Genomic DNA, 16896 nt, shown 5'->3' with positions numbered 1-16896 from the left:
AGTGTGTGCCGACATTCCTGCAAGACCCCCTTTCACTTCATTCCATCAGGCAAGCTTTAAAATCGAGACAGAGGTGAAAACGGCAAATAGCAGTCAGCCCCGGTGAGATTGACCAGCTTCCTTTTTCTGTTCCTCCGTCAGTCAGGCGAGGGGAGTTGGCATTGTCAGCGGCTGAAAGCTCTGTAGAAGTGCCGCAGGTTTTTCATATGGAAATGTGAAATAATGGGGTGATTAAATAGAGCTGTATATTAAAGTACATCTGACATTAGAATTAGCATAATGTGCTCTAGCCCTAGGCAGAGTACTTTATTTGCCATCTGCGTTGGACCGAAATCCCCCAGGGAAGCTCTGAAATATTCTGAATAAACTCAGACCGAGTTCTTATTGAGAATAAAATACCATTTGTGGCACGTCGTATTGATTCGTCTTAATTGCGGTGCAGGAGAGAACATTCAGCCACTGATGACTTTTGTGCTCGGTGACAAGTCTGCAGGAGTTATTCTTACGCAGGAGTTGGTTAACCTGAGCCGACTGCGGAATTCAGGCGAGGTGAAAGCCTTACCTCTGTGAACCTGTGCTCTGGAGAATAGCATGCTGTGCTACTAACTGCGATTTTTTTTCTTTTTCATGCCTTATTTTCATTTCCGATAAGCTGAAAAGCATCTCCTCTCAAAATTGATATTTCTACTTTAGGTGGGCACTGGCGGCTTCCTTAACTTTTCTTATATCTTTGTAGGCAACATTGATAATATAGTAGCAGCTTGCATCCCTGACCTTTCACGTGGGTCAGCTTGGCTCGCCATTTATTTCTATGTTGTACGTCCATGAATTTCAGGAAAACAATTAAATGCACAGTGATAATCCATCCATGAAAATTATTCTAGCTCCCCCAAGAATTTATGATTCTGTTTAGCCAGTCTTGTGGTTGGGGGCACACCTGCCACACTGCACACCCTGCTCCTGGACCCCATACTGCGGTTGACCAGGACCCGCCCCTGGCTGTGATTGAACAGTAAAAGAGGAGCAGTACACAGATGAGGCTGCCCTTTTTTGTTCTACCCTTCCTTGTAATCATCTTCATTCTGTGCGAAGCAAGAAAGCCCCGACTGGCTTAATGTGGTGCTCCTTCCTCTCATAGGCTCTTGTTCAGGGGATTGCAGGAGGTTACCATATGATATTTATGCTAGTTCTATATAAATATACATTTAAGGATTTTTTAGCCAACGCAAAACTGAATTAAATGTTGCTTTTATTTTGGATCTGCCTGGGGTTCATGAACCAATCAGCATCATTCTCAACCACCTCCACAGCTAATCATGAGATTTCTTACAAACAAGTCTACAGATCACTGTAACCTCTCTCTCTTTGCTCTAGCTGTACACAGAGAGGAAGACACAGCTGCAGCTGGCAGCCCTAATTTGGGCTGGGCACCTAAGCTTCAGTGGCGTGTAGTCATTTAAGGGTTAAATGATCTGAGACCACATTTGGACTTCTTAAGCTAGAGGATGGCTGGTCTGCTGGAGCGTGTGGTTCTACCATATCACCAACAGACTACAACTTTGGTCTTATAGAAAATGACTTTGTTCTACTGCGCATAAGGCAGTAAAACACAGTGAAGACAGTTGCTGTTTCATTTAAAGCCATAATATTGGTGGGTTACTGGGAAGACCTTCCATTAGAAAATTGGGTGTTCACCCTGCTATTTCCTATCATTGCGCCCGGTTTAAATATTCAACTTTTCCACAATGGCGCTACACCCTATTATGTTTTATTATGGATTTTTATCAAGGGAATAACCTTTAACTTGCCAGACAAGTGAGGCAAAATTTACAAGTGCACATCGTCTTTTTTCTGGTGTTATATAAATCCCTGTAGACCCCATCAATGTTCTTTAATGCCACTCTGAACAATACTTATGTATATTGCTTTCTTGTTTGTACTGGGCTGCTAATGAGTCTCTTTTGTATTAGATAACCTATATAAGGCAGCCTCCTGTCAATTATACCCACACAGCCAAATGTACACTGCCTTAAAACAAGATGTACAAGTGTTTGGAGTAGGCAGCTTTAAAGTGGGACTCTGGGTTTTCATCACTGTTACTCTTGCAATGTATTTATATATACACCCTATTTTAAAATCACCTCGGGTCTTTATAAGTTGAATACAGGCAGCCTTTTATATGGCAACCTTTATATCAAGGTAGAACCCTTGAAATAGTTTTGAGGTTGTAGTGAACCTCTGCTTAAATCTCCAACTCATAGTACATTAGGGTTATCATTGATTTGCATATTGGTAGCCAGTAAGGACCTTATAGTGGTGGTCAGTAGAGAAACGGCCAATTACATTGGTGGTCTGTAAGAAAATGTCTACTTACATTGGTGCTCATTACAGAAACTTTCCCTTACACTGGTCGTTAGTGGAAAATTGTCCTTTTTGGTGGTCACGTTGGAAAAGACCCCCCTTGGAGTGGTGTTTAGAGGTAGAATGGCCCCTTACAGATAGCTATAACCTCATTGGTATAGGGAAAGTATCTACTGTTCCCATGCCGATGGCTGAGCTAAATGAGGTTGGTGCCATAACTATGCAGGGACCATCAGACAAGAGATCAGTCCACCACTGCTCTTTGCAAGTTTTCTTGCCAAAATTGGAACAATGTGCTTGGAGATATCACATGAATGTCAAACCATATCCCAAACTTAAATGGAAAATTACACAAAAAAGGTATAGGGGTGTTTAGGTGTGTAAACCAAATACAATAGGTCTAATATAGACTAAAAAAGAAGAACAGATTCAACCATCATATAATCTATAGTAACGTGTTTGGATATACTAATACAAAATCCAAATTACTGACAATAGGCCCCCATATCTCTCTTCCAAATCACATTATTCTCTGCACTGTTAATTGGTCATTCATAGTACCACATCCAGAGTACATAGAATATGGTATTCTCAATACTCTGGATCCAAATTACTCCTTGTTCAAGGAATCTCTATCCACCTTTGAAAGACCCCTAAGGTTCCACATAGATCTGGTTTATAGACTACAATATAATAATTAATTTACTGTACTTTTGAAGTCTAGGGTCTTGGAGGTGGGGCTTAATTGAAATAAAAAATGTTCTTCTATAGCTGACATGAGCTACACAGTCCAATAAGGATCCCTACATGTCACTTCTCCTATGTGAATAAATTCTGCATGTCAACTGGGTGATTTTAACATCAGGGAAGAAGAAAAATGCACTGCCTATTGGTGGACACTGGCGCTGTGCATCAGATTGAATTGTAACTAAGAAAAGAAACATTAAATACAGGCAAACAATATAATGCATTTCAAAATATTCAAATAATTTAGTGAAAAAAAAAAAATGTCACAACTGCCATCAGTATTCCAAATGAGTCTTATTTAGCAGTAAAGAGAAATGTCTGTCCAATTCTTCTAAGCAGTACAATGAAGCTGGGTGGTAAATTAATGAGGTTAATAACATTGTAACAGTTCATCATTTGCTAGCTGCTTTATGCAGACTCTTGAAATATCCATTGTGCCCAAAGGAAATGTAAAGCCTGCTTGTCGCCCCATGGGAACTGCAGACTTGTGGCAAATTTCACCATGTAGGCATTCTGTAGTCAAGACTCGTTTGCCCCCCCCCCCCCAAAAAAAAAATACCACCAGCCGCCACTGATTGGGAATGGGAAAAATCAAATTGGATATAGGAGATCCCTTAAAAAACTGTGAAGAATAACTGCAACAAAATTCACAATGTATGCCATTTATCATCTTTCACAACCCCAGACAGGAAATTGTCCCAGTATTTATAGTCATGCTATCTATCTATCTATCTATCTATCTATCTATCTATCTATCTATCTATCTATCTATCTATCTATCTATCTATCCTTGCATAGTTGGTGAGGAATTCTCCTTTATGTTTACTGTTGTCACTTTATTATGATCAGGTTGAAGGTCAGTTAGATGTAGTCATCTGTATTTTTTTTTTATATCTATAATTTGAAATGAGGCACAATCTTTTAGTGACCTTATTTTTTTTTAAAGCTTCGAGAATTCCTTCATATTTTGAGAAAAAAGGCTTTCTCTCTTGTAATATATTCCTCCTTCCAATTTTCTTCTTTTTTTGCCAGGGCTGTTTTGAATACAGAAAGAAAAGGCATTGTTGTACTGGTATTTGCCATAGAATGCCAACCTTGTAAATATAATTGTGACTTTTACTGATCTGCAGCATCTCCTCTCTTTGTACACAATATCTTCTGGTGACATCAATGGTACATATCAAGGCTGTGGATCTGTTGTGCATGTGTTCAGGGGAGAGACAAAGGGCCTGTGTACAGATATGAGTATTCAGGAGGGTGACAGAGGCTCGGCAGTTGAAAGGACAGTTACTTGGCCTTATACAGTCATTGTTTCAAACGCAGGGTGGTTTAAGGCTCTGTGCAGCTGTCATCTTCCCCTCCCCTTTTTTTTCATAATTATTTCAGAGACTCAGACCAGATTTTTTTTCCCCTTCATCCTTAGGCTTCTATTAGAGGAACCACAAACCATAATAGACTCAGCTTGCCTTGTAAGCTTCCAACACATCCCACGACCCACTTCTCCTCCGTTGCCACATCCACCAGAAACTCAAAACACATTGGATTCATTTTGGCCTTTATCCCCTTTCTCCCTAGGCCATAGGACCTGTTTAAATGGTCTTTTTGTAACCAAAACAATGCGTTCAATGGCCAGCCTATTGGACCTTGGCCAGATGTTTGATGGTCTACAGTTGACCATGTTTTGGAAAAAAGGGTTTATCACCACAACAGTTCTTAATAAAACTAGAAGAAGAAAACAGGCAGTGGCAGATGATCAACTTACGGGTTAACCACAGGCCCATTTAAAACAACTTCAAAATAGGTTACAGTCTATAATTTACAATTGCGTTGAACTCACTCACAGTTTCTCATAGCTTTTCGTCCGTTCTCGTATGAAACCAGAATACCATTAGCGCATCCTATGGCTGGTTTCAATCACCCATACATTAACTATAAGCACGTCTTATCTATTGTTGAATTAGGGTCCCGTTTCTCATATCGTGCTTGTTTGACCATAGAACTCCTTCGCTCATAGCCACAAACTTTTTTCTAGACAAACATAACCTATATCTTAGGCAAATTGATGTGTTTTTGTCAACTTGCTGTAGGAGAAATGGAAGCTCATGACTTCATTGAAGATATTATTTACTTTGGTAAGAATGATAAGTTGAAGGTATATCCCAAAAAATTATGTTAATATATATTAGAATATTAATAAAAAAAATAAACACTAATAGAGTTTAAAAAGGAGCTTGTATATTAAATGGAGCTTGTATACTGAAAGTTTCTTTGTTGGAAACTGTTTTAAATTGTTTCCAATTTTTTTATGCAATGCCTAAAATTAGGCTTTCACCGTTTGCCGAAAAATACCCAATTTCTTTGACCTCCCTATGTTTTTGTAGAACTAGGAAATGCATACTGATTCCTGTTTAAGAAAAGAACTCATAAAAATGTCCTGGACAGCTTCGGAAATTAGTCTTAGACGTCCTTCGACACACTATTTCTGACATTTTTACAGTTTCATCTTGCAGCGACGTCTATTGACTTTAGAAAAAAATGTATAGAACCACTTGCACAGTTTGTATCAAAAATTCCCGCAAATATAACTAATACGATTTAAAAAAAGCTATTAACCATTTCTGTAAAATGTTGAATTTCTGTAGGTTTCAGGCTGGAAAAGAGCTCCTCTGATGCATTGGGGTTTGAAAAGTAGTTTGTCACATTGACCTGGACTTGCTCTTTAGTGTTCAAGATGTTTCATAGCTTGTCCAAGCCATTTCTTCAATTCTAGAAGTTAAGAAATGGCTTGGAGAAGCTACAAAACATTACAGAAGAAGTCCAGTTGAATGATAAACTACTACATGGTATACCATGACCTGGATAAATGGGAACCTTTGCGGACAAAGATACATTAGGATGTGGTTTGGATTCTGTACCAGCTCTGTGGTCAGCAATCTTCATTTAAAGTAAAGTTACCCATTCTGGACAAAGTAACAGGTCAACCTAATAGCCCTTCTGTTGAAAATACTTTTACCGCTCTCCCCTTCTAACCCAATCTTCAGCTGGAGCCTTGTGAATCTCTCAGCGCTTCCTAATATTTGGAAGCATGTGACCCTCTCCTCTTTCTCCCTTAATGCATCACTTTGATTATACAGAGTCTTTTTTTCTATTTGGGGCACCTTCAGGTGAACTGGATGGTGTGGGTGCAAAAGTAAAGTAATTATTGGTAACAGTGGAGGCAGGCTAATAAGAAAGCTTGTGACAGGTTCACAATAATAAAGTTGGCAGCAATGCTTAGTTTTTGAGTATGTTTGCTCAAAAAATAATATTCTGACTATGAACTAGACAATATTGCATCAAACCTGAATGCTATGAATTATATTCCACAAAAAAAAGTTTCATTTACATATATGCTTTAATAGCCTCAAAGTATATAAACCAAATTTGTGTGCACCGAATACTTTGCAAACCTGGTATTACCTTGCAAAAGTAGCAATGACACTATCACTATTGTACCCTGTTTCCCCGAAAATAAGACCTAGCGTGATTGTCGGTGATGGCTGCAATATAAGCCCTACCCTCCAAATAAGCCCTAGTTAAAGTCCTTGTAGGTCTTATTTTCAGGGTAGGGCTTATTTTTGGGGAAACAGGGTAGGGCTTATTTGGGGGGTAGGGCTTATATTGCAGCCATCACTGACAGTCACGCTAGGTCTTATTTTCGGGGAAACAGGGTAGGAGAGACCCATCAGGCCCTCCCACTAGAGACAAGACCCTTCACCCTGCACAAGTAGTCAGAGCAGCAGTCACTGGTCCTTATTACAGGAAACAAGGTTGGTTCATGCTGGATCACTGCAAAGATTTGAAAGAAATACTCAAAGGTAACCAAGAATCAAGTAAGAATACACATGGCTCTTGTATTTAAATAGCAAAGCCAAATACTATAGAGCAGTCTTTCTTAACCCTTTAGTTCCAGAGATAACCATGGAAGAACTTTCAGGTCTCAGGGAACCCTTCCTGAAACCAATTCATTGAGGGCCAGTGAAAAAATAAAAATAAATTCCCTTACATTGCTGGTCAGTAAAACAACTTTGATATACTTGTTGAAGAAAGACAGACATTTCTCAGCACATAGTCATCATATAAAGGCAGTGTTGGAGCATCTTAAAATCTAGCTGCAGTGACAGATTTTGGGTATTGGATTAAATGACACCTGCGCCACAGTTTATAATCCTCGAAAAAAAAATAATTCCAGCAGCTACCAAAAATTTGTACTAGAGTACATTTATCAAATAAATAAATAAAATTTCCTAACAGTTGCAGTGCTTCCAGAATAGTTTTAGTAGTTTTATTTATTTATTTTTTCTGCATAAGACTCTATCAGATGAACTGTGCGCTGTCACATTACCAGAAGCCCGTATATAAAGTACAGTCATATGTCTCTTGTGTTATATGATCAGGAGACATCAGGTAAGAAAGGTCAAATTCTTGTCAGCGTGCCCCAGCAAGTGATTGTGAGCAGGCCTGTCATTTTAAAAACGACCAGTTCAGTTGAATTAAATAGCCGCAGTAATCCTGGTTTACCTGAATGGAACTCTTCATGTTTATACAAGTCCCTGCTGCTTCTGGGCCAAGCGTTGAACATACGGTATATTTGGGAGAATAAATGCAGACTGTGTTAGCTGTGACATCATACTGATTAATTACAGCACATCTTCAAGACATACTCTAAGTTACACTGCCAGGATATAACCGAGGGCTATAAACGCCTGACTTTAACTCCCCTTCAAATTTTTTTACCTCTGTCCAAGTCATCTTATTGTATAGAATGACAGTTTAGAGCGCTTTTTTTTTTGGCTCAGTTAACAAAGCATTGCAAATAGCAAGGGTGTGCAGTAAGCCAAAGCCACATATTTGGTGGGTTTATAGCTGTAAAAGATTTTTGTTGATTGGTTGCGGTGGGTTTTTGCATTTTGCAGATTAGATCTTGGAATGCAAGGTACAGATGGTTGATGTTCTGCTGTCAAATATGGCTCAGACCACCTGAACCAACAATGTGTGCATACATAAACTGATTTCCTTCCCCCCGTATGGAGCAACAACCTTTTATATGCTTTCTTTGCATTCTTGAAGTGGTGGTTCAGCTTTCTGTGTCAGACCTGACACAGATCGAATGGGTGGCAAGGGAGATCTACAGAAAGCTTGGAGTTGTGAAGATCCAGAACATTCATGCACCCCACACTGTATCCATTTACTCATAAAGAAAGTCTGTTCTATGATTTGCAGCCCTTAGCTTATCTTCCACGGGAGAGCTGCGGGCTGCAGGAGGACCTTAAAATGAACCACAAGGAGATAGGCAGGTCATTAGGGAAGAAACAGGCAAGGATACTCATACCAAACTTTGGACTTGGTCATGAATGAACTTAAGAGTCTGTTCAGTAAATCACAGTCCTTAGCCTATTACCTTTAGCAGAAGATGAAGAACTGATTGAAGACTAAGCTCTTCTCTGAAGACAAGGGAAGACAGATTGGTCATTAGGCAAGATAAAGTCATGGATATTCATAACCAACTCTGCTCTGGGTTAGAAATGGACTGTTTTTTGCCCCCCCCCTTGCTATAAACTTGTTTGCAAGTGGCATTGCAGCTTTCTGCACCAGCCATGACACATTCAAGACAGTTGATGTGGTGATTGTGCAGCAGCCTTGGGTATTAAAGGTGTTTCATTTTAATACAAAGGTCTGAATGTCCATTGATCGAAGAAAGGTAACACCAAATTCAGGATCAGGTGAATGGTTCACAGTCCTCAGCTCATTAATTTTTAAGTAATGGCTGAGTGAGTTCTGGCCCCTCATCTGAAACAATCCAAAGAGACTGCTCATAAGGGGAGGTGCATATATAGATACTCACACCCACCTCTTCTTCTTCTACTGAAGCCAACATATGCTCTAAATCACTAAACATCCACCTTCCCATGAGCAAAAAGAGTTTAACACTTTTCTGGTGAACCCCGTTGATTTACATTCTCTAGATTATTTTTTTCATAGTCTGCAGAGTGTCTTGGTCCTCCGAAGCTGTATTCTTTGTTGACAGTGGAAAGCATCCCATAATCCTCTCTGAACAGCAAATCGTTGTCGTTGTGAATGATCTAAAATAAATCTAGTGACAAGTATAGACGTTTAGTAACAGATAAGCCGTAATGTCGGGCTCAGCCGAGCCCCATTGTTCCATCTGCACAATTGCAGTATATTAAAAAATCAATGTAAATGTGTTTAGGTGAAGTATATTGATCAGGAATTGTTTTTTCTTTGCACATATTCATTTCAGCACCGAGCTGATAAGAGGGTGATATGAGTCTATTGGCAAACATTTACTTCTGTGTTTAGCAGAAAGTCATGGTGTATGAGGATTATAGCGGGAACAAGGCTACATAATTTGTTTAAAAAATTGTTAAAATTTACAGTGAAATGATGATGTTTTTAAATGTTAAAATGAACATGTCTGTCTTCTTAAAGCAGACCTGTGCTTTGTTTACTTAGGGCAAAGCAACAGGTTTGCTTTAATTCCACTATCCCCAGCAGCATACGCGTATCTATCCTTCATACCCTTGTTGGTTTGATCAGCCAAAGGAAATACCCAGTACTTCCAAACATGGAAGAGCATATGATTCCCTCCATGTAAAAGCACTGGACCAGTAAGGACTGTTGTACGGAGAGTTCCTAGCTGACTGTAAATTATGACTCCAGAGATTCTAAACCTACACAGCACTTTCCTTTTGCTGCCATCAGCTGAATGGAGTGGTAGAGGTGTGATAGAATGATAAGTATATGCATCTGGATTCCATAGGGATTCATACATTTAGGCATTTTAGGTTCCAAATTTAGGTGCCAACTCTAAATCTTAAGATTTATTGGCTAACTGGCCCCTGGGATTTGCTAAAACCTTCATATTTGTTAAGGGTAATAGTAAATGTATTACATAAGAGATATTTTAGAAGTGCTAAATAACAACCAGTTATACTAATGATATTCTCTTTTCTTGCAGGTAAAGACGAGCCTACCAGCTATATTTGCACAACGTGTAAGCAGCCTTTCAATAGCGCCTGGTTCCTGCTTCAGCATGCTCAAAACACACATGGATTTCGCATCTACCTGGAAACAAGCCCAACTAACAGTTCCCTTACACCCCGACTTACTATCCCTCCACCTCTGGGACCGGAGACTGTTGCACCATCCCCCCTGATGAACTTCCTTGGAGATAGCAACCCTTTCAACCTTCTACGAATGACTGGACCCATCCTACGTGAACATCCAGGCTTCGGTGAGGCTCGACTACCAAACACGCCGCCACTCTTTAGCCCACCCCCTCGCCATCATCTGGACCCGCACCGCCTTAGTGCTGAAGAAATGGGGTTAGTTGCCCAGCATCCCAGTGCCTTTGACAGAGTTATGCGTTTAAATCCAATGGCAATTGAATCTCCAGCAATGGATTTTTCCCGAAGGCTACGAGAACTGGCAGGTAACAACCCTACTCCTCCTCCAGTGTCTCCTAACCGTGGTAATCCTATGCATCGCTTGTTAAATCCCTTTCAGCCAAGCCCTAAATCCCCTTTTATGAGTACCCCGCCATTGCCACCTATGCCCCCAAGCAGTACAACGCCACCACAAACCCAGGCCAAGAGCAAGTCCTGTGAGTTCTGCGGCAAGACATTCAAGTTCCAGAGCAATCTCATAGTTCATCGTCGTAGTCACACGGGGGAAAAACCTTATAAATGTCAGCTGTGTGACCACGCTTGTTCACAGGCAAGCAAATTGAAGCGCCACATGAAAACGCATATGCACAAAGCCGGTTCCATGACTGGCAGGTCTGATGATGGACTGTCTGCCACAAGCTCACCAGAGCCAGGTACTAGTGAGTTAACTGGAGAAGGGGGGAAGTCTGAGACAGATTTTAGGAATGAGAGTGACCGCTCTTTAGGCCATGAAAACGAAGAAGAAGAAGAGGAGGAGGAAGAAGAGGAGGAGGAGCTTGAAAATGAAAGCAGACCAGAGTCAAGTTTCAGTATGGACTCAGAAATATGTCGTAACCGGGAAAATGGGGCCAAGCCTTTACATGATGAGAAGGCCCTCGCACTTGGCAAAGTGATGGAGAATGTAAACTTGGGAAGCATGCATCAATATAATGACATGCTCAATGACAAACAGAAGAGAAGTCATTTCATGAAACGGTCTTCTGACCCACGAGATTTATGCCGGAGAATTCCGGGTGAAGAAGATGGTGACGAAAGAGAAATTATCCGGAACGAAGAAGGGGCTGTCAATGGAAGAAGCTTTGGCTCAGGTGAACCCTTTCCAATTCTGCTCCCTCGAAAACCTATGCCCATTTCTGGCTCTGGTCTCAATAACTCCTCAAAAAGGATAAAAATAGAAAAAGACTTAGACTTACCACCAGCAACGATAATCCCTTCCGAAAACGTTTACTCGCAGTGGCTGGTCGGATATGCAGCATCCCGGCACTTCATGAAAGATCCATTTCTAGGATTCACGGACTCTCGACAATCCCCTTTTGCAACTTCTTCTGAACACTCTTCAGAAAATGGCAGCCTGCGGTTCTCCACTCCACCAGGTGACATGCTGGATGGGGGTCTCTCAGGGCGGAGTGGGACAGCGAGCGGGGGCAGTACACCTCACATCGGTGGACCAGGCCCCGGTCGACCCAGTTCTAAAGAAGGGAGAAGGAGTGACACATGTGAGTACTGTGGCAAAGTATTTAAGAACTGCAGCAACCTCACGGTCCATCGCCGGAGCCACACGGGAGAACGGCCTTACAAATGTGAGCTCTGCAACTATGCATGTGCACAGAGCAGCAAGCTGACGCGCCACATGAAAACACATGGCCAGATAGGTAAGGAGGTGTACCGCTGTGACATTTGCCAGATGCCCTTCAGTGTTTACAGCACCCTGGAAAAACACATGAAAAAGTGGCACGGAGAACACTTGCTGACAAATGACGTGAAAATTGAGCAGGCAGAAAGAAGCTAAGGCCCCTAGATGGGTTTAATCAGTTTAAATTTGTACAGATTTAACTATTGCCAACTGAGAAAAAGCTGAATTAACTTGCCTCCTTAAACATAACTTAGCGTAAACATGTTAGGTGTCGAAAAGTGGCACTAAAAATACAACCTGTGTCTGCAGTTCTTTTTTTAAACCTGAGGGTTGAATAAGGCAGTAAAACTTTTGGAGCCTTTTAACTGTGCAATAATTTCTGTATTTATTTGGGTTTTATTTGTCATTTTTGGCATGTGCAGGTACTTTTTTTGCTGTTTGATTTTCTTTCTATATTTTTTTAAGATTGTTTTTGTTGTTGTGCATCCTTGTTAAAAACAAAACAAAACAAAACCTCTCTTGTGTTGCAGGGACCAGCAAATTTTTATGTAACAATAAATTTCAGCTCCCCTGCAGGACAAAGAGGGTTAATCCCCCCCCCCCCCCAATCCCCCCATTATTTCCCAAACCCATACCCCACTTATCAGAGTAGTAGCCAGTTTGTCCTAGTAGTGGAGAATTGTATCTTGAATTATCATTTTGGGCTGCTACATTTCTGGAATTTAAGCTAAACCTTTGTAATTTCTTGAAAAGAAGCCATCAGCTTTTTTTTTTTTTTTTTTTTTTGTTATTTTTTTTTTTTTATATTTTAATTTTTTTTTAATTTATCTTGCCATTACTTAAATGGGGTCAGATAGAATATTTACGCAGCGGATTACAATCTATAAAATCTTAGCACTTATATTTGCATGATAGGATCTCATATGCAACAGTTAAAATGCAACCTGAAATTTTTGAGGAACTTTATACTTGAGGGAATCATAAGTGTGCAAATCACAATCCATTGTCTGCACCATTGCTTTTTTATTTTTTTTAATTTTTATTTTTAATGCATCTCCTATTCTACTGTCTATACATTTGGAAATGTTTTGAGAGGCACAGCATTGAGAAATGTCCTGTTTTAAAAGCAGTCTCCTTTTTTTTTTTTTTTTTTTTTTTTTTGCTGCTGAAGTGTTCCTGCAAGCTCCCTACTCAAGGGGCCCTGTGGTGCAGGCCACTTGGCAAGCAAATGGTTAAAGATGCACTGTTAAAACTTTACCCATTGAAGCCACCTGCAGTTCCCTCAGTGCTGAAAAGCTGAAGGGTCATCGACACAGTTCAGTACAAGTTATGTCATTGTAATTGGTTGCTTATTTCAAAATATTGTGGACTATGAATTTTTCGAATGTAATTTATTTTAAATAATGAACGTTCCAATGATAATGACATTTGCTTTTAAGATCGTTTTTCCATTTTTGTTTTCTTTTTTGTCTTTGCGTGCATCAGGAGGACAGCTGAGAACGAAAGGTTACCCATTTTAATTTTGTTGACCGCACTTTAAAAGTTGAGTTTCTATGTTTTCCATGGCTTCTGAACAAGAAATTACAGCCTATTCTCCTGCGCAACCCAATGGCGGGTTGGATTCAATAAGGGAACACCTGAGATTAAGTGCCAGTGTTGCTAAGCATGGCATTCACAATGCTGGCACTATAAAAGATATATATATATAATTTATTGGACGGTTTGTCTACTGCCATTCGATTTTTTGTGAGTGCCTTGAAAACTGATCTTCCTATGTGAGTCTCTTGAGACAAAATGCAAAACATTTTTGTGAAAGAAAAAAAAAAAAAAGAACTTTTAAAAATAGTAATACAAGAAAATTACATTTCTTTAAAAAAAACAACAAAAAACAAAACAAAAAGCCACATTTACGTATAGAAAAAAAAAATCTGGTTGACCATAGTGGACACAATATTGCCATAAGACCCAATCTAACGAAGATGTTTACTCAGCACAAGTTTGAACCTTCTTAAGCTGATTTATTGTCAGCTTTGTTTCTTTTCAGGACAACGCTGCTTAGAAAACGGAATGAAAATTATTTACTGCTGAATTGAAAAAGAAATGACACAACCTACCAGTTATCGTTGAATGGGGAAAAACAATTCAGGAACAACGGCTATTTTTTTTTTTTTTAACGGTAAATTTAGTGCACTCTGTCTTAAAATACGTTTACAGTATTCAATACGTACAAGGGTTTAAAAAAAATGAAAAAAATAAGAAATAATTGTGTGTATGTGTGTTTGGACGATCATTTCTTTTCAAAGTTGCTTAATAGGTTATAAAATGCCATAATGGCCATGTGTATATTGTTTATTTTTATTTTATAATATTTTCTTTTGGTGACGGGGTTTTAGTATATATTATATATATTAAAATTTCTTGATTACTGTAAAAGTGGACCAGTATTTGTAATAATGGAGAATGCCTGGGCATTTTACAAAACCAGAAAAAAAAATTCCTTGGAAAAAAAAAAGTTGCAGTAAAAAAAAAAAACTTTAATGGTGGGTCTATAACATTGTTCTTGTCACTGTAATTGTAAAGTCTGAGTTTTAGTACTTATTTTCCTGCCTGGGTGTTATTTTTTATTTCAAACTGTATAGAAACTTGTATTTGGGGAATAAAAGGTGATTGCTACACCATGTAGAAAAAGTAAGTAGAAAAAAAAGTGCTTAATATTGTTATTGCTTTGCAGAAAAAAAAAAAATCACGTTTCTGAAATGTGCTTAATTTCCTTCTTTTATCCTTTCCCACCCCTCGCCCCCTTCTGGAATGGATATTGATATTGATTGGTTCACATGATGTAGGCACTTGCTGTATTTTTACCGGAGCTTGTAATTTTTTAACTGTACGCTTGTCCTTTTAAAAGGATTAAATGTACCTTTTTGTTAGTGGATTTGAAAAAAAAAAACACATGCTGCCATAATATATTTTTTTAATTTGGCAGGATAAAATATAAAAAAAGAAAAAAAAAAAAAGAAAACAAATAAACATTTGTAATTTAAGTCCTAATGTACAGAAAATACAAAAAACCAATGAAGTTGTTTGACAGCTTCTGGGTAATTGAAACAAAAAAAAAAAGTCTTAAATATTTTGTTCACCAGAAATATTAGTTGTGCATTCTTTTCATGATTGGGGCCTACAAATAGAGTACTGTTCATGCAGGGATGTAACAATTCATAAGGTGCCTGGACCTTGTATCAAGGCCTTAGCAGGTATTGACTAATTAGTACTAGATACCCATGTAAAATATAATCTCAATTTTTGTATTAAATTTTACAGGAACATTCCACATGCAGTACACCTGTGACAATTCCAGGAAAACCTGTTATAGAGAATTTTTCTCAATCTTCCTACCCTACCTTCTCAACCCCCCCCCCCGCGCCCCGTGGTGCCCTAAATAACACAAACTTGTTAATCAATATTACAGACAAAGCTGTTTTTAGACAGTTTTCGGTCCAGGCACAGTCATCTGATCCCGTTAGAACAGGACCTAATCCAAACCCAGTTCTTGCCAATCCATTTAGCGTCTGCTTTGCTCTTTGTACATTCCATAAAGTTTCCTGAATGTTTGATGGGCTGAGATGAAATCCTGCTCCTTCCCTATTTATATTTAATATTGGGAATTCTAAATTGACATCTTCGTGCTGTTTTGACTCTGCAACCTCCTTCTATACAGGCCAATCAAAAACTACCACCCAACGCAAACTGTGGATATTTCAAGAGGTCAGGAGGTAAACTTTTCGATAATCTGGACATTTCACCAGCAAATGTAGAAAATTATTCCTGACCGATATGGGGTATGTTGTACTCCATGGATATAGTTCCACATAAAATAATGTAGATTTAAATCATTTTAAGTCAAGCCCATTCAACAAGCACAAATGTGATGTTTTTGGATTAAGATAGAATTAATTTTCCCTTTTTCATGAAATGGAAATGGAAATCAAAATACAAGCACAATAAGCAAGACCTCCCATTGTCCCTAGTCGGATTTACTTTCTTGTAGTGGTCACCAGCATTTCATCACAGCCCATGATAAGACAGTCCATCATTTTGTGTATTGCAGGCGTCATTATGGTGCTCTTTGTATTTTCAGAACTGCAAAGCAAAATTAATGTCAATTAAGTTGTTAGCATTTGTACGGCAAGGCAAAATATTTTTTATTACCTTTTTCTATTATTGTATGAGCTTTTGTTGTTTTGGAGGTTTTGTCTTTTACTACAAGTTTGAAACTATTTATTATTGCTTGGAATATGCGCTCTGTTTTAAAAACAAGAGCAAATTTTTTTTTTTTTTTTATTATTATTATTATTATGGATAAAATGTTGGGACGGCTAGAGGTCTTTTCAACATGGCTAGGTGAAAATATTTATTGTTTCTTTTATCTGTACAAGAATATGGTCTTTCTTTACCGTACTGTCACATTGTTGAGTTCAGCATGTGTCTTTCATTTCATTTGTACGCTCGTTCAAAAAAAAAAAAAACAAAGCTTGTTCCAATTTTCAAGTTATAAAAAAAAAAAAAAAAAAGAAAAATAAATTGGACATTAAACTTGACAATCTTACGATTCTTCTTTTTTTGTTTACTTCTTTTTCTACCGCTATACTGAAAATTGTTAAAACATCTTTTTAACGGTTTACAAATAACGATTGAAAAAAAAAAAAAAAATTGTGTAAAGCAAAATGTTTAGAGATGGAGCTTGACTGGTGATAGAAAATGTTACACACTGTAGAAAATAATTGAGTTTATGTAAAAGAAGGGGGGAAAAAGTTAAATTTTAACTGCTAATTATGTAGGGCTTGGCGTCAGTGTCACTTGTAGGGTGTGAATAAGTTCAGCTCGCTGCGTTAATCTGCTGACTGGTTCAGATGAAAGTGCGGCACATAGATA

The 16896-nt window shown here is 38.7% G+C and overlaps 1 protein-coding gene across 5 annotated transcripts in view; it reads left to right on the top strand.

Moving 5' to 3' along the window:
- Positions 1–16565, top strand: part of BCL11B (BCL11 transcription factor B) — a 141123-nt gene extending 124558 nt beyond the window's left edge. For 3 of the 5 annotated variants that reach the window (XM_073610391.1, XM_073610396.1, XM_073610394.1), the window contains exon 3: positions 10127–16565. In XM_073610391.1, the coding sequence (XP_073466492.1) occupies positions 10127–12123 (1997 nt within the window). In that variant the 3' untranslated portion in view covers positions 12124–16565. The remainder of the gene's footprint in view (positions 1–10126) is intronic. The other 2 variants (XM_073610392.1, XM_073610393.1) reach the window with 2 other exon arrangements.
- The last annotated feature ends 331 nt before the right edge of the window (positions 16566–16896 follow it).

This window comes from Aquarana catesbeiana, linkage group LG13, assembly GCF_042186555.1.
Source record: "Aquarana catesbeiana isolate 2022-GZ linkage group LG13, ASM4218655v1, whole genome shotgun sequence".
Taxonomy (NCBI): domain Eukaryota; kingdom Metazoa; phylum Chordata; class Amphibia; order Anura; family Ranidae; genus Aquarana; species Aquarana catesbeiana.
Note: the sequence above shows the minus strand (reverse complement) of the source record. Positions and strands in the feature narration are given on the sequence as shown.